At 38.4% G+C, this 25,631-nt stretch overlaps 1 protein-coding gene across 1 annotated transcript in view; it reads right to left on the reverse strand.

Annotated features, from left to right (window-relative positions):
* LOC114251208 (cell growth regulator with RING finger domain protein 1) overlaps positions 1-25,631 on the reverse strand; it is a 69,551-nt gene that overhangs the window by 34,358 nt on the left and 9,562 nt on the right. Inside the window, exons 3-4 of the mRNA XM_028185404.2 lie at positions 23,269-23,411; positions 4,674-4,809 (exon numbers count right to left, since the gene is read on the reverse strand). Of these exons, the coding sequence (XP_028041205.2) occupies positions 4,674-4,809; positions 23,269-23,411 (279 nt within the window). The remainder of the gene's footprint in view (positions 1-4,673; positions 4,810-23,268; positions 23,412-25,631) is intronic.

Consider the following 25,631-nt stretch of genomic DNA (forward strand, 5'->3'; position numbering starts at 1 on the left):
CGCAACACGTGTTTGTGTTATTGCACTCGCGAATAGAGGTCGTTCGGTTTACGCGGGCTTAGGTGAGCGGACCTTGACGATTGCGGCAGAACATTCATCGTGTTCAAACTTAAGCTCGAATATATGTACGTTCTTTTTTTTGATTGCTAGATGAGTGGACGAGCTCACAGCTCATCTGGTGTTTTTGGGACAAAGGAAAGATCTTCTACCGAGCGGATGATATTGCTCGGTAGATCGACGGTCCAAATGTTGTTGTTCGGAACTTGTATATACGCAAGCTTGTCTTAAAAATGTCGTAAGCGAGATTCAGGCATCTGTCAAATATCTTGCGTTGTATGATGGCTGCCCGCCACATCACTCCCCTCCGAGACCGGCTGTCGTGTCATTTAATTATCGTTGTCCGTGCTGAGATTAGCTTACAAGTGCTAGTGGTGCTTGAAGTTTGCGAAGAGTCGAAACTGAGCTTGAATGCTGCGTGAGTGTCGCCAGTGCTGCTCGAAGTCTGCGGTAAGTCGAGACTGAGCTTGAATGTGCGAGGCTGTGCATGTATCGTGAGTAGTCCGTGTGATGCGGAGCTGCCAAGCCGGAGATGTGTGACCTCAAGAGTTGATGATCCGGTCGTGGGCAGTGAAGTTGCGTGCCGTATGACCAGGAAGCGCGGTGAGTCGGCTGCGATGGTCTTGTTGATGCTGAGCTCCCGAGTAAATATCACGCGCTCGCTGGAAGATCTTCCTTTCGTCGTATATTCCTAAAGTGTTAAGTGTTAACTGGAGCCCAGAGACATCTACAACGTAAATACCGCAACCCACTTTGAGACACGAGTTCTAAGGCTGTCTAACTACGGCTGTCCTGCCCTTCGAACCGAAACGCATTACTGCTTCACGACAGAAATAGGCAGGGTGGTGGTACCTAGCCGCGCGGACTCGCAAATACATAATTTATTAAAAACGAAACCAGAATTATTGATGTAATCGATTTAAAAATGAATCCCGCGCTGCTAAAAACTTTAAATAAAAAAATATAGTTGAGAATTTGGATGCTCATTAGAGATCCAGCTTAAAATCAACCGTAGTTGTTTCCTTTCTGCTCATCACCAACATTAAGCTAACCTGCGCTATGCTATATTTAGCAAACTAAGTACATGTTTTTTTTTTTTTTTATTGCTTAGATGTGTGGACGAGCTCACAGCCCACCTGGTGTTAAGTGGTTACTGGAGCCCATAGACATCTACAACGTAAATGCGCCACCCACCTTGAGATATAAGTTCGAAGGTCTCAAGTATAGTTACATAGTTGATAGTACGTATATACTGGTGATAGGACGTCTTACGAGTCGGCACGGGTAGGTACCACCATCTTGCCCTGCCGTGAAGCAGTAATGCGTTTCGGTTTGAAGGGCGGGACAGCCGTAGTTAGACAGCCCTAGAACTCATGTCTCAAGGTGGGTTTATTTACATTGTAGATGTCTATTGGCTCCGGTAACCACTTAAAATCAGGTGGGTCGTAAGCTCTTCCACTCAACTAAGCAATCAAAAAGGTTTTTAATAAAAACAACATGTTCAGAAAGTAGGGTACAATCTGCTTTAATTTAAAATCCAAAACAACAAATAAAAAAGAAAGTTTCCTACATATAAAAAAGCATAACGGATGTCCTTATCGCTAAAACAGATCTCCTCAAAAGGACCGTTACACGCACAAGAATTATGAAAACAAAACGAATCGCGGTGCGTCTTTATTTTGACCTAAATATATTATGTAGAATTGAGATCGCAGCGCATAAAATTAAACCTCCACTGTTCCAAAATCTTCTGTTATGATAATAAAAAATTATCTAAAACACCTTTTTTACGTCTTAACCGTCTTGGACATCTTCCTTTTCTCTGTCATTCCCATCTTTTCCCTTTCTTTCTGTCTTCTCTCACTCACCTTTCAACGCTCCCATTCACTCTTTTCATACGTTCCGTTCTTGCCAATCCTACATTTATGTAGTATTAATATAGGAGTAACTAAAATTAGCTGGTAAAGTTCTAAAATATAAGCGAGACACTTGTTGATAGAAAAACAAATAATTGAATGGGTAAAATACGTGACTGTTGGAGTCAGAAATAGTAAGGATGGTTATATGTATCTACCCGTGCCCAATACATTCTGCTACTATACCAGTTAATGTTCGTCGTCGTAAATTTGCTGGTAGTCCATTCATGGTACTTTTTTCCTACCTGGTAGCCTAAGAGGCTATTCCAGCTACGACCGGACGGGTAGGTGAGCTCATGGGCTCAACCTGAGAGAATTTGCTAACACTAGCCCTAGCAAGAGTAGTGCTTCGCAGAATCTACTACCAGATCGGAATCGCGAACCATAGAGAATATAATAATATGGCGAGAAACTCAGTGGGCTTTGTCTATAGGTTAGTTCGTTCGTCGAAATCTATGGTAGGTACGCTGGCTAGTGTTGGCCAGTGACGAAATCGTGTCCATTAAATCGGATTTTTTATTATTAAAAACTATTATAAATATGGTGGTGACCAGAGATTTTAATAGTATTATTATAAATTCATACACTATACTATATTTGGCCTATTTCGTTAATATTTGAGGCCGTCAATGTCTAATGACAAAATGATCAAAGTATATTGCTTTTGATTGAATGTGCTCAATGAAATTCGGTGATTAAAAACAAAAATATTAGAGTGGAATTTGAGGATCAATCTTATGTATGTAACGCAGGAACATCATTCCGCCCCTATACATTTCGGTCAGTGTATAAACAAAGCCAGAAAGATCAAGTACTTAAGAGTCATCCAGTCCAACCTCACATTAAGTCTTTCGCGTCTGCACCGCGTTCTTTTTTTTTTTTTTTTTTTTTTTTTATTGCCTAGATGGGTGGACGAGCTCACAGCCCACCTGATGTTAAGTAGTTACTGGAGCCCATAGACATCTACAACGTAGACGCGCCACCCACCTTGAGATACAAGTTCTAAAGTCTCAGTATAGTTACAACGGCTACCCCACCCTTCAAACCGAAACGCATTACTGCTTCACGGCAGAAATAAGCAGGGCGGTGGTACCTATCCGCGCGGACTCACAAGAGGTCCTACCACCAGTTCGTCCTTGATAAGCTTTACTCATTGATCTGCAATGGGAGTATTGGTCCCTTCGCAGCAACGTAATACTTTTCAAAACTTTCTTTCACACCACAATGACTTAAAAGCTAGAGAGTTTGGTGCGGTGTTCTTTCACGCGACCGGCACCCACATAAGAGTCCCTACGAATTTTAAAATGCCGATTTTGTAAGATAGCCATATCATGTGGTACACGCTAACCAACACGCCCCACCCCAGTGGCCGCCGCTAACAACACCCTTGACCCGGCCTGTGCAGCTGCAAACCACCATCGATACCCCTACCACGTCACGATTCATCCACCGTGTAAATAATATATGTATTAATTTACTACCGGTAGTAGGACGTCTTGTGTGTGAGTCCGCATGGGCACGTACAACCACCCTGCCTATTTTTGCCGTGATGCGTTTCGGTTAGAACTATAATCTCAAGGTAGGTGGCGGCATTTACGTTGTAGATGTCTATGGGCTTCAGTAATCACTTAACATCAGGTGGGTCATTCACCCATCTAATGCAGTAAAAAATTCAAACCATCAGATTAACTTGGGCATTTACACACGTAATTGATTAGTATAAAGCTTACAGATATAGTAGGATTCCTAGTTCGTAGCATCCTAGGAACAATCCGTCTTATCTTGAAGAGGACATCTCAGGAACCAGCCAACTTTTCACAGGTTTTACAGTTAGTTCCCAAATTTGATTACAAGAAACCACTCTCTGTTTCTTAATCGATAGAGACACGTCCCCTTTTTAAAGAGATCCTAGAAACCGTACTTCTCAACCATTAGAATGGCCCCTCCAATTGGCTAAAGCTCATAATCAATTCGAATTTAATTTAAATATTAAGAATTCTAAAGTAATTTGCTTTGTCTATAACCTGTTCAACTTTTTGATCTAGTTATGAACTAGTTTCGGATTAACAAATTCTAAATAGCTTAAAGTTACGGCGTTTAGTTTCTCGTATAGGTTGTTAATTTTATACGCGTTTAAAGGAGCAACTTTCATTAAAGCTCTACTGCGAATCTATTAAGTTGCGCCTACCTACATACTTTAAATATGTGTGCTCTTGTGCAAAAGCTCATGCTGTGCGGGCTGCAGGGCGGGATCGATGGAGACAGCTGGTTGACGGAATCGGACGGAGTCACGATCCTCAGCAGTGAGGGACCGATCGAAGAGAGAGAGAGAGTGCAAAAGTTCTTGCTTTTATATGCATCAAATTCAGCTGTGCTTTATCAATCAGTATTGCAGTTCTGTTAACTTGTATTTGCAATCGTGATCTAATCCATCCATCCCACAGTGCGCTTCCAGAGATCTTTTTTGCCACGTATCATCCGGTTTTGGAATGAGCTCTCCTCCACGGTGTTTCCTGAGCGCTATGACATATTATTATCCTTCTTCAAACGAGGATTGTGGAGAGTACTTAACGGTAGGCAGCGGCTTGGCTCTGCTCCTGGCATTGCTAAAATCCATGGTTGACGGTAACCACTTACCATCAGGTGGGCCGTATGCTCTACTGCCTACAAGGGCAATAATAAATAATAATAAAGACTTACTTGGTAAACTTAAGTTGTGATGACGAGAGAATGTCCGCTAGGGAACCCCACAGAGTTCTATGCAGTTCTCTGACTGGCGCTCCCCACCAGCTGGCATGCCAGTACCGCACCGTTGAAGATACACAGCAGTTCACACCTAGAAAAAAAATATTGATTAAGTACGGTGTCATGCACGGGTAGGTACCACCACACTATTTCTGCCGTGAAGCAGTAATGCGTTTCGGTTTGCAGGGTGGGGCAGCCGTTGCAACTATACTTGAGACCTTAGAACTTATATCTCAAGGTGGGTGGCACATTTACGTTATAGGTGTCTATGGGCTCCGGTAACTACTTAACACCAGGTGGGCTGTGAGCTCGTTCATCCATCTAAGTAATAAATAAAAAAATGCAGAAGAAAACCGTGAATATTGATTACGTCACATAGCATTATAACCTAACCGCATATTTGTGTTAGTATGTATATAACCAATATATACTTAGCCTGGCTATAAATACTGTTAAAATTAAAAATAAAGGTATCAAAACATCGGCAAAAGTGTATCAAGATGCCATTCTTGAGAAGGTAGTGAAGCCCCTTAACAACACCATGTTCAATAATCAAGAATGGTCCTTCCAGCAAGACTCGGCGCCAGGTCATAAAACTCGGTCTACGCAGTCTTGGTTGGAAACGAACGTTTCGGACTTTATCAGAGCTGAAGACGGGCCGTCGTCTAGTCCCGATCTTAATCCGCTGGATTATGATTTATGGTCAGTTTTAGAGAGTACGGCTTGCTCTAAACGCCATGATAATTTGGAGTCCCTAAAACAATCCGTACGATTGGCAGTGAACATTTTTCCCATGGAAAGAGTGGGTGCTTCTATTGATAACTGGCATAACGTTTAAAGGACTGTACTGCAGCCAATGGAGAACACTTCGAATAAGCTTTTTATTCTTTAAATTGTTTATATTTATGTATTAAACTAACACACTGTAAAAGTAATAAATGTTATTTGCAATATATATTTTTTTTTATTTTATTGTAACAGTATTTATGGCCAGACTAAGTATAAAAAGTGTGTATACACTCCGAAATAGCTAGAACGAAATCGGTTCAAATTGGTGATCCTGTGAAGTTAGGTAGCTATCAGATCAAGGTGAAATCAACGATACGCAAGCAAAGCGGTCCAAGCTTGACGAGTACTATATATGGTAGGAGCTTTTTATATTTCGAAGATTATTATTTCATTACTTTTTGTTGATCGTTCATCGATCTATCCATACCCAACTTGGAGGACAATGAATCTTTTTATCTGTAGTAAAGTAAATCATTAGGTTTGAATTAAGAATAACTATTTCGCTCTACGAAACCGAAAATAGCCGATTGTCTGGTTTCAAAGGTCGATGTGCAACATTTCTTGGCGGGTACTGTACAGGTCTTATGTTGACAGCTGTTTGTTTTATTTTGAAATTTTATTTCGATTATTAAAATTGCAATTCTAAATGCGAAACTGTACGTTGTGTCTTTTTCAAAGCGCTTGATTTTATGGTTTTAATTTATTTCTGTACGAAACTATAGAATGACTGAAACATTTTGTTTTGAGGCCACGTTATCTGACGCGAACACCAAGAAAAATAAACTTTTGCATTATTTTGAACACATGGTAATTTCTTCCGTAAACTCCATATACAAAGTTGTGGATTTATAGTGATGACGTCATGGGTCGAGCGTTCATATACCGCGAGTAAGTAAAAATTCTTCTAATGAACTTGACACGTGTTCTCGAGCGACTAAGAAATAATAAGAGTATTATGTAAAAATTAAAACCCGCAAAATTTTAGCGGTAGGCAGCGGCTTGGCTCTGCCCCTGGCATTGCTGAAGACCATGGACGACGGTAACCACTCACCATCAGGAGGTTCGTATACACGTCTGCCTAAAAGGGCAAAAAAAAAAATTACGAACTACTGATGGTGGAAAGAATATTATGGGTGCTAATGTCAGCTAGCATGCGTTCTATTTTGAAGGATGAGATAGCAGATAAATTTTAAGGTGGCTGGTGAATGGTGGCGTATGTCTATGTCTCTTGCTATTGCATATAAGCAGGTACACTGTGAGATCGTTTTCCTATCTAGTACAGTAAAGGAATCATGCCCATACTACGTAGAGCAGGGTTGGCCAGCTTGATTAGAACTAAGATCTACTACTGTTTACTGCCATAACACAATCTACTAATGATATTTCTTGAAATTATGTAGTCCAGTATAGAAATAAGTAGTATATTTCTTTTGATTGAAAAAATTAACATAAAGCTGAAATTATATATTAAAAGAGAACTACTGTGTGGAACAGAGGACAAATAATATGACGTAATGGTCATTAACAAATGATACAAGATGAAGATGATGCGTGCAGCAATTGGTGATTACGTTGCGCAGTCTGTTCTATATATTTATATTGTTTTGTCTTGTCACGATCGACTTATCGATCGCGATCTCCCGGTTGGCCACCCATGGCGTAGAGGAATAAGAACATTTCCACTACCCCGCCTTTCTCTACCGTGAAAGCTAGCCCGCCTCTCTTCTCTTGTCGTCGTGGCCTAAAGGATAAGACGTCCGGCGCATTCGTGTGCAGCGATGCACCGGTGTTTGAATCCCGCAGGCGGGTACCAATTTTTCTAATCAAATACGTACTTAACAAATGTTCACGATTGACTTCCACGGTGAAGGAATAATATCGTGTAATAAAAACCAAACCCGCAAAATTGTAATTTACGTAATCACTGGTGGTAGGAGGACCTTTTGTGAGTCCGCACGGGTAGGTACCACCGCTCTGCCTATTTCTGCTGTGATGCAGTAATGCGTTTCGGTTTGAAGGGTGGGGCAGCCGTTGTAACTATACTGAGACCTTAGAACTTATATCTCAAGGTGTGTGGCGCATTTACGTTGTAGATGTCTATGGGCTCCGGTACCACTTAACACCAGGTGTACCTTGACCTCGTCCGCTCATTTAAGCAATAAAAAAACTCAACTATTTTAATATGCTAAATACGAATAATTTGTATAAAAAAAAACATCGTTTTAATAAAGTCTTAATTAAACTTATTATAATAAATTATTTTAATTTATGTGTGACTTTGCTTACTGATTAGAGAACGATTTAATTGTCTTTGATTTTCTTTATTTTGATTACTCGAATATTTTATTCGTGGTCATTACATACACATAATTTGATTCAAGGGTGACCATGATGTATATTATTGAAAAAGCCTGAACATAAAAAATTAACTTACAAATAGTACCTACAAGAATTTAAGCATGGTTTAGTGGAATAATTTTTTGATTGTTCCATGAGATAGGGTTTCTTAGGTACTAATAATAAACTTTTTGCTTATAAAACTTTTAGAAGTGTGTTAGTATGTCAGAAGCATGTGTTAGCGTGAACAGTAAATTCCACAAATCTATAAATCATATTTTTTTAAACATCTTATTTTAATGTAAAAAAAACCTTTATTCTCTTCCAAAAAAATCTGTCCGCCGAATTACATTAATAATGTGCGCGAATAAACAAACAGACAGAAAGAAAAGAATTCTAAAATAGATGATTTATGTTTAACTATCCTTCTTTAGTTATCTCCTTTCTACATATACTTAATACTTTTCTCTCATGTATAGAGATATAACTGATTCTAATGTTTTATTATATGTATCGATGTTATATCTTCATAATCGAATCCGTCCATCAATAGAACATATAAGCGTCTTTGAATTCAAGACAATAAATAACTAAACCTACACATACCGTGTGCATCACAACCGTGAATGAGTACACGATGTTTGCCTTCTCAACGGAAGCTACATAGATCGTTCGAGAAACAAATGCACGTAACTCAAAGGGGAAGCGTGGTAGGAAACGATTGCAGTTAATTGCATCTTGAACGAATAGATAACATTCGCCAGTCGATTTTTATTTGTTTTAGCAAGTCGAAATGTTTATTGAATTTACAGCGATTCGGATTTGTTTTTGTTGCTTAGTTGGGTGGACGAGCTCACAGCCCACCTGGTGTTAAGTGGTTATTGGAGCCCATAGACATCTACAACGTAAACGCGCCACCCACCTTGAGATATAAGTTCTAAGGTCTCAAGTATAGTTGCAACGGCGGACCCACCCTTCAGACGGAAACGCATTACTGCTTTACGGCAGAAATATGTAGGGTGGTGGTATCTACCCGTGCGGACTTCACCACCAGATATCAGGCCATTTTAAACATTTTAAAATATGTCGGAGAAACTACATTTATTAACACCATCGTCAGACATCGTAGGAGCGAATAGGGTGATCGAGCTAAGAGAAATATTGTGTACACCAATCACGTTTGTTGCCTTAGAACAATTTAGAAATCTTCTCTTGACGTTAGCAAACGAAAACGAATGACAATTCTTAGGACGGAGGCACCGCTCTTCAAGAAGGCTGGTTGGTAAGTGTGATGGCGTCTACGCGCCTCCATCTAGGCTTTTTTTTCCTACCTAAGGAGAGCCTTGAAAGGCTATATCAGCGTAACCTTAACTAGTAGGTGAGCTCACGGGGCTTAAACCTGACGACGTTGCTAACACGAACCCTAGCAAGAGCCATGCTTCGCAGAATCTACCACCGGATCGGAAACGCGACCCACTGAGAAGATCCGGCGAGAAACTCAGTGAGAGGCTGTGTCTGAGGGTTAATTTACTCGTCGAGCCCTTCGTCGCAAGCGACGGGTTCGACGAGAACGATGACCGGTGCTTGAGGTACCTAGAAGCACCGTTAGTGGATCGGGAGGATCCGAAATGACGTGTTTTGGGCGACGTCGACTGCTTTCCATTCTGTCCGCAGGATCGGGAACGTAGTTACCGGCGGCCACGATGAGAGGGTTTTCGTGTCATGCCGCTTTATCGAAGTAGGCGGCTAGGCTCTGTCGTAGCACGAAGTTGGCCGAGTTCCGACGATACCGCAATCGTGCTGCCATCTCTCGGGAATCGTGCTGCGTTTCGTTTAGCTGCCAAACTAATGACCGTCTCCGACAAATACATAGACGGTAGTTAAAACAATATTCAAATGTCGACAAATGACCTTGATCGTCCGAGACCACGACGAATACAGTAAAATATTCGAAACGTCGGCAAAAATAATATGTTGTATAATGACAATAAAAAAAAAGTCTTAATGATGTCTGCGATACCGACAATAATACTAATAAATGGAATTAGAAGTGGCGATGAGTCAATTCTCTTGAAAATGTTAAACAGATAAAAGCGCGATATTATTAACATCAAACAGTCTTTTTGTCCGAATTATGGCGACTTATGTGTATTTGATTTTAACTGATCCTTATTATATTATTATTTATTTTGTTATATTTATTATAGTCTTAGTGTAGTCGACAGTCCTTTTCAGGATTTTCACTTGTGAGGTTACAACGAAAACAAAAGTTTTTGGAACGTTTACATGGCGTGATTAATAGAAAAACACTGCCTTAATTTTTACATAATCAGCCTTTTTTTTTATAGCACCTACAACTTTATTTATTACAAACAAATAAAATTACCGCAAAACAATTCATGAAATGCTAAGTTAAGTATTCAAATAAGATAATTAATGAATTTTATATGACTTTTTTTTTTTTTTTTTTTTTTTTTATTGCTTAGATGTGTGGACGAGCTCACAGCCCACCTGGTGTTAAGTGGTTACTGGAGCCCATAGACATCTACAACGTAAATGCGCCACCCACCTTGAGATATAAGTTCTAAGGTCTCAATTATAGTTACAACGGCTGCCCCACCCTTCAAACCGAAACGCATTACTGCTTCACGGCAGAAATAGGCAGGGTGGTGGTACCTACCCGTGCGGACTCACAAGAGGTCCTACCACCAGTAATTACGCAAATTATAATTTTGCGGGTTTCATTTCTATTACACGATGTTATTCCTTCACCGTGGAAATCAATCGTGAACATTTGTTGAGTACGTATTTCATTACAAAAATTGGTACCCGCCAGCGGGATTCGAACACCGATGCATCGCTAAACACGAATGTACCGGACGTCTTATCCGTTAGGCCACGACGACTTCAAAACTCCCAAGTAATTGATTTTACACAAATTAATTTTAACTGATTTAAGCAAAAATCTTTTCCTCACATCGCCTGATAGTAGATGGCGCTAAAACAGGATTTGCGAGTGCTTCTTAAAGAAAAATTTTATTCACAGTCAATTATTACATATAATTATTAAATGAAACAGGTTCCATTAACATCGTTTGGGCCTGCCTCTATTTGTAACTAATCTATATATTAATACGTGAAGCAAAAACTTTGTACCCCTTTTTACGAAAATTGCGCGGACGGAGGAGTATGAAATTTCTCACACTTAAAGAGAATATAGAGAAGGAGTGCACAATGTTAATATTTTTTTTAAAAAATGCACAAAAGATACCTTAAATCAATAAAGAAAATATTACACACACTACCATGTATTTGACACAACACATACATAAAAATATACTCTTTGTTTACTGTCAATTGGGAAACTTTTGTTATTGCTTAGTCTGTGGTCGAATTGAAAATAGATTAATATTGTTTGTTTTTAATATTATTGATCTATAGTGCAGTTTTGGCGAATACTGAGATTATATTATCGAAATATAATAGTGTTTGACAATGGAACCATAATAATGTTTAAACTTATAATTTCAATTAATTATAGTCGAATCTCGACTACTGCGGCGCCACTAGTACAAACAAATATCAATGTAAGATAAATGGAAACTAAGGTTATGTCTTTTTTTACTTTTTTGCCGCCATTTTTGTTTGTTTTTTTTTTTTTCTCAAGGCACAGATAATTTTATTTGGAGCATCAACTGACGTTGTTGATAGTGGGATTGAGGTAGGAATAAGGAAAAGGAAGTCTGGAAACTGGGACTTAAAACTCATTGCTGAAAATTAGTAACGGCATTCACGTTGCTGATATATGTATAAGGGCTTCGGTAATTACTTAACACTGGCTGGGCCGTGAGTTCGGTCACCCATCAAACCAGTAAAAAAAAATTTTTTTTTTTTTTTACGTTTAATATCCCGACCAAGATCTAAAGGATAACAAATTAATTATTTTAATTTAGAACGAAAAATTTTGGTTTATTTTATCAGTTGTTATGGCGTTTTATTTTTGTTGAGCCATTAAAAACGTTATTAATTAGGCAGTCATATTTTTGGCCTTAATTTTTTTGTTACAAGCATATTGCTATGTAAATTTACAAATATTAACGTACGGTCCCATTTGTTAGCTGTGACCTTTTAAGCATTCGCGAATTCCACGACAAACACGTTTCATAACAAAACGTAGCAATTCAAAAGGCGCAATGGATTACGAAATATTTTTTTCTTGTATTAAACCGACCGATGTAAAAGTGTAAAAGATGGAAAGTGTCTGACAAAAGGAAGAGAGGCCGCCCCAGAACAACTTGGCGTCGCTCGGTGCAGCAGGAGCTAGGGGTCTTGGGCACGACGTGGGAGGAGCTAGAACAGACTGCCCAAGACCGATATAAATGGAAAAATTTCATTCGAGCCCTACACCCCAGCAGAGGGTAATAGGAAGGAATGATGATGATGAAACCGACCGATGTACACTAAATTTGTCTCAGCAAATACCGTACCGTTGTGATCAAATGGTACAATGAAAACAGTATATTTTTTTAAAAAAGAAAACGCTAAAGCCTAGGCTGTATTTTTTGTTACAGTTTAGAGGATTTTATCTATATATTAATACGTGAAGCAAAAACTGTATTCCTTGTATCCCTTTTTACGAAAATTGCGCGGACGGAGGATTATGAAATTTTCCACACTTACAGAGAATATAGAGAAGAAGTGCACAATGCTAATATTTTTTTAAAATAATGCATAAAAGATATATTCAATCAATAAAGAAAACATTACACACACTACATACCATGTATATGACGCACACACGCATGCATACTATTTATTGTCAAACTTTTGTTCTTGACGTCTGTTGTCAAATTGAGAATAGATTAAATATTGTTTGTCTTTGTTAATATTTTTTATAATTTTTTTTTTTATTTTTTTTTTATTGCTTAGATGGGTGGACGAGCTCACAGCCCACCTGGTGTTAAGTGGTTACTGGAGCCCATAGACATCCACAACGTAAATGCGCCACCCACCTTGAGATACAAGTTCTAAGGTCTCAAGTATAGTTACAACGGCTGCCCCACCCTTCAAACCGAAACGCATTACTGCTTCACGGCAGAAATAGGCAGGGTGGTGGTACCCACCCGCGCGGACTCACAAGAGGTCCTACCACCAGTAAGAAAATACAATCAAAATATTTGTATAAAATACAATCATAATAGTGTACAAACTTACAATTCCAATTAATTATAGTCGAATTTCGACTACTGCGGGACCTCTAGTTTTATTAATTCGATGACGATTACGTCAAAACAGTTTTACCATCGCCACCTCAGGTGTATTTCTATTTGTTTCTGACAGACGGGCTTACGGGTCTGAGCTTAACTAGCAAAGCTAAGCACCCTAGGCATTTTAGCTACATGCGCAATGGCTGTTTAGAAGTTATGTATACGTTTTTTTTTTATTGCTTAGATGGGTGGGCGAGCTCACAGCCCACCTGGTGTTAAGTGGTTACTGGAGCCCATAGACATCTACAACGTAAATGCGCCGCCCACCTTGAGATATAAGTTCTAAGGTCTCAGTATAGTTACAACGGCTGCCCCACCCTTCAAACCGAAACGCATTACTGCTTCACAACAGAAATACGCAGGGCGGTGGTACCTACCCGCGCAGACTCACGAGAGGTCCTACCACCAATACCAAAACGTATACATAAATAACATTAAAGGTATGAAAAAAAAGTTTCGATTACATTCTTTTAAATGGGGTCGCGTCAATGATTCCGGAAATTAAATGAGCCGTGATTCAGCGTGTTAAACATGTAGTTTGGGTCATTGTACAGAACAGATGTGTCCACCATTGGATGACCCACCGGCGACATTTATAGTCATTACAATCAGGATTGTGTACAGTTGTAATTCAGAGTCAAGAGATGAGTTTACTTTCCTAAATAATTTTAAGTCGTTAGCGAATACATAGAAGCTTATGCTACGGAAACACGAGCCAATGTCGTTAATGAGTACATTTAAAATCAAAATGCAGTCGGATTGTAAAACAAATTTACAAACCTGTTTTAAAGGTTAGATATATACGATTTAATAATAATAATAATATTAATAATAATTTATTTATTAACCTTGAAAACATTTACACATAACAGTTTGCTAAAAACTCTCCACACTAGGCACTGCCTGTCTCGTGGAGAGTTTATTTACAGGAGTATCTTAAAAGTAGTTATAATAACGGTGCTGAATATACGAGTAAAACAGAATAGTTAAGCGAATATTATACATTATTTCATAAGATCATTTCATTTTTACGTGGCAACGAATTAATTCGGTCCGAATTGGGGGCGTTTTTAATTTCAATCACAAACATGATCGCGATCGATTAAAATAATCGAAATAATAATAATATAAATAAATCGCAAGTTCAGGCAATGTCTGCCGTTTGGAAACGCATATTCGTTCTGTTGATACAAACCTGTTGCTATATTTCCTCCTTCTCCATTTTATTCGCCATTTTCATCGTTTTCAACCCCGACATGGAGAATTTTATGAATCAAATCAAATACAGGCAAAACGTGTAAGCATAAAGGAACTCCTAATTAAAATATGTTTGAGAAATGTTACAAATTTACTTAAATTTTGCAGAGAAACATGTCCCCGCATTCCGGCATCTTAATACTCGTCTAGCCTACATCATACTATACCAAAAATAAAAGTACATTTATCTTATACCTTTAAACGAGCAATTCTTGTATATACATAATCTGAATCTCGGAAACGGCTCTAACAATTTTCATAAAATTTTGTATACAGGGGATTTCGGGGGCGATAAATCGATCTAGCTACGATTTATTTTCAGAAAATGTTGTTTTATTCGTGTTTTCAATAATCAACTATTCCCGACATCTATTGGCGAATAATAATACTATTTTTCTTAATCGAGGGCAACTAAACAAGATGGCGTTATCAAAAAAAAATAATCATCCTCTAGTTATTCTTTATCGAAGGCTGAAAGGCTATATTTATACAGTTTAAGCGACATTTGTACAGCTTTACAGGAGAGCCAATTAAAATTAAAAATTTCGAAAAAATATAGATAACAAAAAACTTTTTCATTTCTTTGAATGGGGTAAACTTAATTGAATTTTGATTACAAACATCAAACTGGTAGTTTTACTGGTGGTAGGACCTCTTCCGAGTCCGCGCGGGTAGGTACCACTACTCTGCCTATTCCTTTTTTTTTGCTTACAAGTACACTTAAAAAACAAGAGGGCGTTTATCCCTCAATTTTTTTGGGCTCCGATGTTGATTTGAATACTAATAAAAGAGCCTCTTGATTTCTTTATTGCTTCGACGGATGAAAGAGCTCACGAGCCGTTGCAAGCTCCAGCGAAGGATATTGTTAGGATGTTAAGAGCTTAGCTGAAATAACCTCTTAGGCTACCAGCGAATAGGTATAATATAAAACATCCTACTATAGTGCTACAAACACGTAGATATGTCGAAAATGTGACCAGCTTTTTAATTTCCCTTAATTTGTTTAATTATTAAAAGCATTCGCACAGAGTCAAGAGCCGAAAAGAATAGTGTTTATAATGTAGATTTTTTATTTATTGCTTAAATGTGTGGACGAGCTCACAGCCCACCTAATGTTAAGTGGTCACTGGAGCCCATAGACATCTACAGCATAAATGTGCCACACACCTTGAGATATAAGTTCTAAGGTCTCAGTATAGTTACAACGGCAGCCCCAACGGCGGGTGGCGCATTTGCGTCGTAGATGTCTATGGGCTCCAGTAACCACTTAACACCAGGTGGGCTGTGAGCTCGTCCACCCATTTAAGCAATAAAAAAAGGACTTTTAATCACAAAGATAAATGTCGCGTATCAAGCGAAATGTCGCTAAGGCCATATAACTTTTCACCGTCTTGAATATTTATTTATTTATATGCTCGTTAATAGTATTTTATCTTATCTATTTTTCCTTTAATTTTTCAACCAATGCACCTAGTGCGTTCTTTTGCTGCACCACCCTTAATTGACTGGTAGAGAATGCCTTAGACACTAAGTCCGCCAATGTACATTAATTTGCATGAAGGGTAAAAGTATAGTAATTTTCTTGGATGTTACGAAAAATATTCTTAAAGTTTTCGACCACATTATTTTTAATATAAAAATAAAAAATGCGATAAAAATGATCACAAACTAACTAACGGTCAAAGGGAATTAATTACCAATATTTATTCATTCAATCATTTACACAACACCACACCCGTTTTTTGTCAATTTTAATCGAGCAACAATTTTATAGGATAACGAAAAATAACATTTTAAAATTAATCGTCGACTGTAAAAAGCACCTTGCATATAATTTTTGTTTTAAAGACGACTGTTAAAACAAAGACTTCTCAAACAGGTTAAATCGAGGACGTATTAAGGCAGAATTGTAAATATTATAGTAGTAATACATAATAGAGTTTTATTAATAACCATTCCTTGTTTATTTTTAAATTCCTAAAGCGAATGATCATCGAGGAAGTGTTTTTTTAAATAGGTTCTAGTTTTTGAAAATATCGAAAACGCATTTATCATCAATCTAGTTCTGGTTTTGTTGAATATTCATATTTTTTTTTTTAAATTTATCAACCTTTTATAGTTCGTACCTTGGTCATTTATTAACTAACTCACAAAATGGAAATAAAGTCAATACGAAATTAATTTATTTCAATGTCTTATATGTGCACATGCCATCAAAATAAGACTTGTTGAATGTCAAAACCTGTTATCTTTGAAAGCAGCTCGAAAAAAAAGCCACAGTTCTAAGAATAATCGGCGAATCAAACTCAGTGGACTGATTGTTTATTTGAAATAACCATTACTATTTTTTTTCCCTTTAAATATACGTTTATATATTTACGTTAAAAAATAATATAAAATACTTAATAAAGTGGTTTGGAGCGAACGCCTCATTCCCACATCGTACCCCGTCTTTTAGCTAAGTATTGACTAATTAAATAAATAATACTAGCTTTGACCCGATTCTTCACTAGCTGGTAGAATAAAATATATTCTAATATGGAAATATTAGTCTTTATTAGAAGATAAATAGTACTTAGCGTTTACTTTTGACATCGCGATAGCGTTATCCTACATTTGCAATTTGACAACAGTAGTCATAAGCAACAAGTAACAATAATGAGTAGCAGTAGTAAACAGGCGGAGAATATATCGTATTGACGCATTTACATTGGTTAATCTAAATAAGATGTTTACCCAATTGTTCTACCAAAAACCATCGATGTAAAACATACTTATAAACTTACTCTAGAAGCTAGCCTCGATTGCTGGTATAAATTTGGCTTACAGACGGTCTTAATTAACACGATTGGATGTTCAGACGTTGTAATGGAGACAACGGTTTCATTTTAAGTAGCGCCGTTTCTATTTCAAGATTTATAATTTATTTTTTCTGTTGACGGTACTTGTTTTACGAAAAGCACGAACTTCGATCTTTACAGGAAGTGCTAGACATATCATGTATAAAAAATATTTGTTTTGGGTACATTAGTAACTGCAGTCCGTACAATGTGTCCATAATAAAACTTTACGAACGAATACTGGGTATAAGCCAGTGTACAGTCGTAAACAGAACCCAAAATGTCTAATGTATTTAATATTAGGGCGAAATTAACATTCATTTACTAAGCTAAGTACGAATAGTTATATTTTTTTTATTTTTATTGCTTAGATTAGTGGACGAGCTCAAAGCCCACCTGGTGTTAAGTGGTTACTGGAGCCCATAGACATCTACAACCTAAATGCGCCACCCATCTTGAGATATAAGTTCTAAGGTCTCAAGTATACTTACAACGGCTGCCCCAACCTTCAAACCGAAACGCATCACTGCTTCACGGCAGAAATAGGCGGGGTGGTGGTACATAGGCCGCACTGAAAATTTCGGGAATTAACGAAGTGACACAACATTACTATTTAAAAATGTATTTATTGCTTTTCGAAGTATTCTCCGCGAAATTTGACACATTTTTCCATGCGATGGAACCAATCATTGAAGCAACCATTCCATTCCGAAGTTGGGGTCTCCAAAATGGCCGTTTTGTAGGCGTCTACAGCTTCTTCAGGTGATGAAAATCTCTGTCCACGCAATTTATTCTTTATTTTAGGGAAAGTATAGAAATCATTAGGGCTTAGGTCGGGGCTGTACGGCGGATGGTCTAATAATTCTATGTTTTCTTGCTCTAAAAACTCTTTTGTTCTGTGCGCGGTGTGAGAACTCGCATTGTCGTGATGGAGGATGATGCGGCGGTTGCAGTTCTCTTTACGGAGTTCAGAAACGACCTGTGGCAAACAAATGCTAGCATACCATTCTGCATTAACCGTTCTTTGTCTCTCAAGATGAATAGTCGTAACATGGCCGGTTTTGGAGACAAACGTGGCCACCATTTTTTTTGCAACACTCCGTGAACGAACAATTTTTGTTGGCTTTAACTCATTTTCGAACACCCAAACTCGTGACTGGTTCTTTGTTTCGGGTTCGTACGCGTATATCCAGGATTCGTCACCTGATACAATGTTGTATACAGCATTTGAGGATCCTGCGTGGAATCTTTCGAGAGTTCTGACGCACCAAGTAACGCGAGCCGCTTTTTGCTCTTTACAGAGCGAATGCGGTATCCATCGGGAAAACAACTTTTTTACACCTAATTGTTCATGCAAGATTATTTGTATTTGACTCATGCCAATGTCTAAAGTTGCCTGAATTTCGCGGTATGTCACATGTCGATCTTCCTCAATCAGCTTACGCACAGCATCAACGTTTTCTTGGGTGACTGCAGTTTTTGGACGACCTTGACCGGGATCATCACTGAGCTTGACACGTCCACGTTGAAACTCAGCAAACCAGCGATAAATTGTGGTTTTGGATGGGGTTTCATCACCAAATGCAGAAATCATCCGGTCAACACACTGTTTTTGTGTTAAACCACTTCGAAAGTCATAATAACTCATCGCTCTTGAATTTTCTCGAGTCAATTCCATTTCCTCAACGACTAAACAAGTTTGACAAAACCTCGTGACAAGACCGAGACTCTTTTTTTAAATAAATAAATGGTATTCGATTTTTAAAACCAAGGAGTTTTCAATTAAAAATATTTTAATATGACAGGAACAGTGGAAATATTCCATTCCCGATACTTTTAGTACAGCCCTCGTACCTATCCGTGCGGACTCACAAGAGGTCCTACCATGTCTATGGGCTCCAGTAACCATTTAACACCAGGCTGTGAGCTCGTCCACGTGATTAAAACAAATTGCAGAGTATTCTTTCGTTTAAACCTATAATTTTTGCTGCCTATTGCTCATCTGGTAGGATAGCTCCATCCTCAGATACAGACCACTGAGTTTCTCGCCGGATCTTCTCAGTGAGTCGCGTTTCCGACCCGGTGGTAAATTCTGCGAAGCACGGCTCTTGCTAGGGCTAGTGTAAGCAATGTCCGTAGGTTAGAGCCCCGTGAGCTCACCTACTCGCCTAATCTAGTATGACCCCTCGAGGTCGCTAGAATAGGAAGAAAAAAAATGGGATCGCCTTTGAATACAGCTGACCATTGCATTTATTGTTTTTTTTTGTAACTAGCGCATGTAATCAAAATTGAACAGTATCTATCGACCAATACATTCACTGGCAAGCGTATCATCCTCATTATTTTAGCGATAACTTTTAATTGCGCAATACAAAACATTGCATATCAGTAAGCCCTATTCTTGGTGTCGTAAAGTCGTTTATCGCCTTCCCTCTGATTGCGCATCTACATACAGAAACGCGATAGTGATTTTTATTTCGTAATTGAAACTTAGGTCGCGTTCATATTTTTTTTGTGGTATCTTTTTGCTTTTTCACGTACATGTCACGTATGTGTTTGATAATGAATGCTGATGCTGAATGAATTATTGATATCTTTAATGATGAATCTTTATATTTGTTAACTAGCTTTTGCCCGCGACTTCGTCCGCGTGGAATATTTAATTTGGCATAACGCTAAATTTTACCCGGACTTCATTTCTTTCGTAAAGGTAAAGGGCAAATTTCTTTAAAATTTAATACTTTTTATAAAAACAACTTTAGAAATAATGTTTTATTTTAGAACAAATTTGGTTAGCATAAAGAACGTTATAGTGAGCCAACCTTAACATATAGACATATGCTGTCGCGGACTTTTTTTCAGATCTTTTAAAGGGTAACAATTCTGTCATACATTATTTTAGCGAAACTTGAACAGTTTCCGCAGCGCACGCAGCGGAAGCTCTCAAAAGGGAAAAAAACCCCGATTTTGAAACATTCTTTATTGGTGCTGCGTTTGTATTGGTCTTAGCGTGATGTTATATAGCCTATATATAGCCTTCCTCAATAAATGGGCTATCTAAAACTGAAAGAATTTTTGAAATCGTAGTAGTTCCTGAGATTAGCACGTTCAAACAAACAAACTCTTCAGCTTTATAATATTAGTATAGATGTTGATGTGGTAACGAAATCAGACAGACGAGCTACGGTAATCTCGCTAGTACTTTTTTAGACTTTTCCAGACTTTTCCAGAACGTCATATCGGTGCGTCGTCGTAACGTAGTATTTGAATAAAACAATATCTCGAAAAGCGGGGATGAATTGCGTGAAAGACGATATCTGTAAGTGGGGAGTGAGCGAAGAAAGGGTATATGATAGAGGAGAATGGAAGGAAAAACATCTTGCGCCGACCCCAGGTGACTGGGTGGGTGAAGGGCAGGAGAATGTTGAATATCTGGAAAAGCAATATGATAGTACAAAGTAATAGTAGACAATCCGGTAGTGGATGGTGGATAATCTCAAATAATTACGCAGAGCATTCCCTACGTAGCATAAAGTGTTTTAAAGATCTTGAACACCCTCTACTGTATCAAATAGTTTAAATACGCGAGTTCCGGCCTGAAGGTGAGAGCAGTACTTAATTTTTATTACTTACTAGCTGACCCGGCAGACTTCGTAGTGCCTCAATCAATAAATAAAAGACAAAATTTTGTATAAAATTAACTTGAAACAAAAAAAGGGAATTCGTCCGACGCGGGACGCATCAAAGGGAAAACACAATTGTTATTTTTATTTAATTCCGATCATTTTCATATTTATCTACCTTTTAAACCTTCTCTGGACTTCCACAAATAATTCAAGACCAAAGTTAGCCAAATCGCTTCAGCCTTTCTCGAGTTTTAGCGAGACTAACGAACAGCAATTCATTTTTATATATAGAGATTTTAAGTATTCGTTCAATAAAACTAATTCAATTCGCCCGACATTTGAACATTTTTCAATGGAAAATTTGTAAATATCGACGAATAGAACCTCAGTCTTCAGTGTGTCCGCGAAAACTGTATTCTATGTACTAAAGTATTCGAAAAGTCGCTTATAATATAATCACAATAAAAAACGCGAGAATAAATAGCAAAAAAATCGTTTTTATTATGTTTACGATTCGCGAAAAGCTAAAATAAAACTATTTATGAGAGGAATAGAGAAAGAAAATGTGCGCGCGTACTGCTCTCCCTTTCTTCTACAGTGTGAAACAGAAAATAAGCCTGAACTATGTCTTAGGCCGGTTACAGTGCTCCACCGACCGTCTGTGCGTACGTCAGTCGCGCTTGTCGTTTATATGAAAATTCATAAATCATTACAGTGCTGGACTGACCGTACGCACGCGTATATTGCTACGCACTGCGTACGAGGACCGTCGGTCTAGCGCGTCCGCATGCGTGCCGTCGGTCGACCGACGCGCTATGGAAACAAATGAACGCGTTCTGTGCTGCACCGATGGGTGGACCGACAGTACGGATGTGTGTATCATCATCAAAAAAAGCGATTTCGTATTGAACATGGCCAAATATATCGACACCGAACGCATAATCACCGAAGTTCATCTTCGTGAACCTCTCTGGGACAAAGGCCACGTGTTATATAAAGAACGCGATGCCAAGTTAAAGGCCTGGCAAGAAGTATAATTTATCAAAACTTTTAATCGACATTCTCAAGTAATTAAATTTTGTTTTTTGATCTTCGCGCAATAATGAATATAAAGTAGTGAATTCCCCTTGCAATGCTCTTTGGACGACGATTGGATGTACGTGATATCTACGTCTTTTGTTACTTAAACGTTTTCGAAAATAAGCAGCAATTACACTATTTGCAAACGCTTCCATTTCGTGTACCGACTATACCAATCTGGTCAGATTGTTGGTCAGGAGAGCACTGAATGAAGCAAACTGACGATCGGTTAATGCGTACCGTCAGGACGGAACGTACGCACAGACGGTCGGTGGAGCACTGTAACCGGCCTTAGATATACGAAACGTAACTGGCTATGTGAGAAAGAAAGAAAATGTGTTCTCGCACCCTCTCTCTTACCCTTACAGTGATATTACGAAACATAACTCAATGTCTTCACTAACTTATATCTCCCTCTCAACTTTCGTTCGCCTCGTCCGATCACACTTTTCGTAACGCTCTCGTTACGCATTCACCAGCTTACTCCCTAAGTCAAGGGTGCGAAAAGAAGTTTTACTTCAAAAACCGTTCTATACTATAATACGTATCGTGGATAAAGTGGTCATTCGATGCTGTCGCAAGCGTCGTGACCACTGGTAGACTGAATACTGTCGTTAGGTTGTTCGGAGCAAACAAATCCGTGCACCCTCATTTTCTACAGGTCTGCTTGAAGATCACGATCAGAACCCGATAAATAATAGCGTTTATAATGTAGCCGTGAAAGATTAAAATAATTTTTGTTTAATTATAGACAGACCTGGGGCCACCTATTCACGCTTCGTCAGCAATTATAGAGACGAGCTTAACGTTAGCAACTCTGAAAACCAAATAAAATATCATAGGACCGGGGGTATCTAAAAGGTATCTAGGTTGCACTGACGCTAACACGAAGAAAGTGCATTCTAAATACGGGGAACTGGTTTTAGCTTATAACGTAACTCTGAATGTAAGCTCTGTTAGTATCCTTACACACCTATCTATATATTAAGACGTGAAGCAAAAACGTTGTACCCTTTTTTACGAAAACTGCGTGGACGGAGGAGTGTGAAATTTCCCACACTTATCAGAGAATATAGAGGAGTGCAGAATGTTAATATTTTTTTTTTATTATGCCTAAAAAATACATTAAATCAATAAAAAAACATTACACATACTACCATGTATTTGACACAACACATACTCTTTGTCTCGGAATTGTCGGGCTGTCGATAGCACGTTAGGTTGTATCCCAATAAACTTTAGTCACTTAACTAACCACGTGTCTTATTAATCCTTGCCCGATATCTCAGCACGCTCAACACCAGATCGATCCTGAGCTCGACTACATCCGATGAAATTAAAGTTCACAACTTACCACTGTAGCCAATCGGTGCGTTTTCCTGGATCTTGAAGGTGAACGGTATGTGTACCCTTTGCATCAGAAGCCGCGGTGGTGGCATTGTTCTGCTCCAAGCGTCTTCCCTACCCTCGCCCACTATGCCTATCACCTCCATGTTCCTGTGGACAAAACATAAATAGAATAAATATAAAAATGAATTGCTGTTCGTTAGTCTCGCTAAAACTCGAGAACGGCTGGACCGATTTGGCCAATTTTGGTCTTGAATTATTTGTGGAAGTCCAGAGAAGGTTTAAAATGTAGATAAATATGAAAATGATCGGAATTAAATAAAAATAACAATTTTGTTTTTCCTTTAATGTGTCTCCCCCGTCGCGTCGGACAGATTCCTTTTGTCAGTTTTAAGTTAATTTTATACAAATGTTTAGGTCTTTTATTTATCGATTGGGGCACTACGAAGTCTGCCAGGTCAGCTAGTATAGAATAAAAAACAACGCTTAAGGTGTAACGAAAAATAATTTTTTTTTTGTAATTTTTATTTAAAACCTTTTTAGTTTTTTTAAAAAACGGAACTTTTCTTATATATATTGACTGAACTCTCTGTCATTGAGAAAAAAGACGAGTTCAGTTTTATTTAATTCAAGAATACTGTGTAAAATTATTTGTGGTAAATATGGGCTTGTTAAATGTTGCTTTTTTAATATTATACAGAAAAGGCAATTAAGTATTTTATTATTGTTTAACCACTTTTAGAATATTCCATATAATTAATTATGTATATGTCGGAGAGTCCTGCGATGTTTCCCGCGGTTATTGTCGTACCGCGGGTGACGCCGTGGGGCGAAGCTAGTCTAAAAAAAGTAGCCTAAGTTACTCCTTATATCATCAGCTACCTATCAGTGAAAGTCTCGTCAAAATCGGTCCAGCTGTTCCGGAGATTAGCCGGAACAAACAGACAGACAAAAATTGTAAAAAATGCTATTTTTGTGTATGTACCGTATATATATTAATATGCATGTAGTAAAAAGCGGTTATTTCAATATTACAAACAGACACTCCAATTTTATTTATATGTATAGATTTTTTATTTATTCAAAAGACATAGTCTCTAAAAGTTAATCATAAATTCGTCGAAGGCAATGAATTGTTTGACTGTACGATTTAAAGAACGAAAATGAATTAGATTAACTAGCTGACGTGCGCTTGTCATCAGTTTGATTCTGACTCATTACTAGACCTGAATAAATAAATACTTGTGTTCGCCCAATGCTCGAAATTCAACATTAATGACTAATACTTTGGGATTTAGTTTCATCTTTGGAATAAAAAAGGCTATTAACAAAGTAATTTATTATTTCTGATAACACTAAAACTCGTAGTCCATGAAAAGTCAGCATTGCTATATAGGTCGGTTCTTCAACTACAGCACAAAGAGATAGAAGGAAGCAGTATATTTCCTCACCATACTAAGGTAATAGTCATTATTAATCAGAGAAGCCTGTGAACACTCACTTCCAAATGGGCTGTATACTCCCCTTTTTTTTTTTTTTTTGGGTAGAGGGCCGAACCTCCTACGAGGTCCCCGCGCAAAAGGGGCGCGCGGGGTATGTGAGACTCAACGATCTGCATGGTGTTGTATACTCCCCTGCCCACAATTTTTTTATTTTTTTTTTATTGCTTAGATGGGTGGACGAGCTCACAGCCCACCTGCTGTAAAGTAGTTACTGGAGCCCATAGACATCTACAACGTAAATACGCCTTATATCTCAAGGTGGGTACCTTGAGATATAAGTTCGAAGGTCTCAGTATAAATTGATATCAAGTATAAGTTACAACGGCTGTCCCGCCCTTCAAACCGAAACGCATTACTGCTTCACGACAGAAATAGGCGGAGTTGCTGTACCTACCCGTGCGGGCTCACAAGAGGTCCAACCACCGGCAATTACGCAAATTATAATTTTGCGGCTTTGGTTTTTATTACACGACGTTATTCCTTCACCGTGGAAGTCAATCGTGAACATTTGTTAAGTACGTATTTCATTAGAAAAATTGGTACCCGCCTGCGGGACTCGAACACCGGTGCATCGCTACACACGAATGCACCGGATACTAACGCATAAAAATAACTCAATTAGCACTAGATTATTAATCAGCACTCGAACTAGGGAAGATTATTTGTTGTTGGGATAAATGGATATAGTACGGGTACCGGCTAAGGCGAGACTTTCGGCGCGCACCGCGGTACCGTAAGTTTCGTGTAGTCGGTGTGGTGGAGGTCGATGAGGTTTAGTCGGTAGTTGTACTGCGGGGCAAGTGCTTCGCGCGCCTTTTTCAAGGCGTAGTCTCCTGTGAAAAATTGGGGGAGGTGGAGGACCTCGGCC

Source organism: Bombyx mandarina, chromosome 25 (genome assembly GCF_030267445.1).
Source record: "Bombyx mandarina strain Sakado chromosome 25, ASM3026744v2".
NCBI classification, from domain to species: Eukaryota; Metazoa; Arthropoda; class Insecta; order Lepidoptera; family Bombycidae; genus Bombyx; species Bombyx mandarina.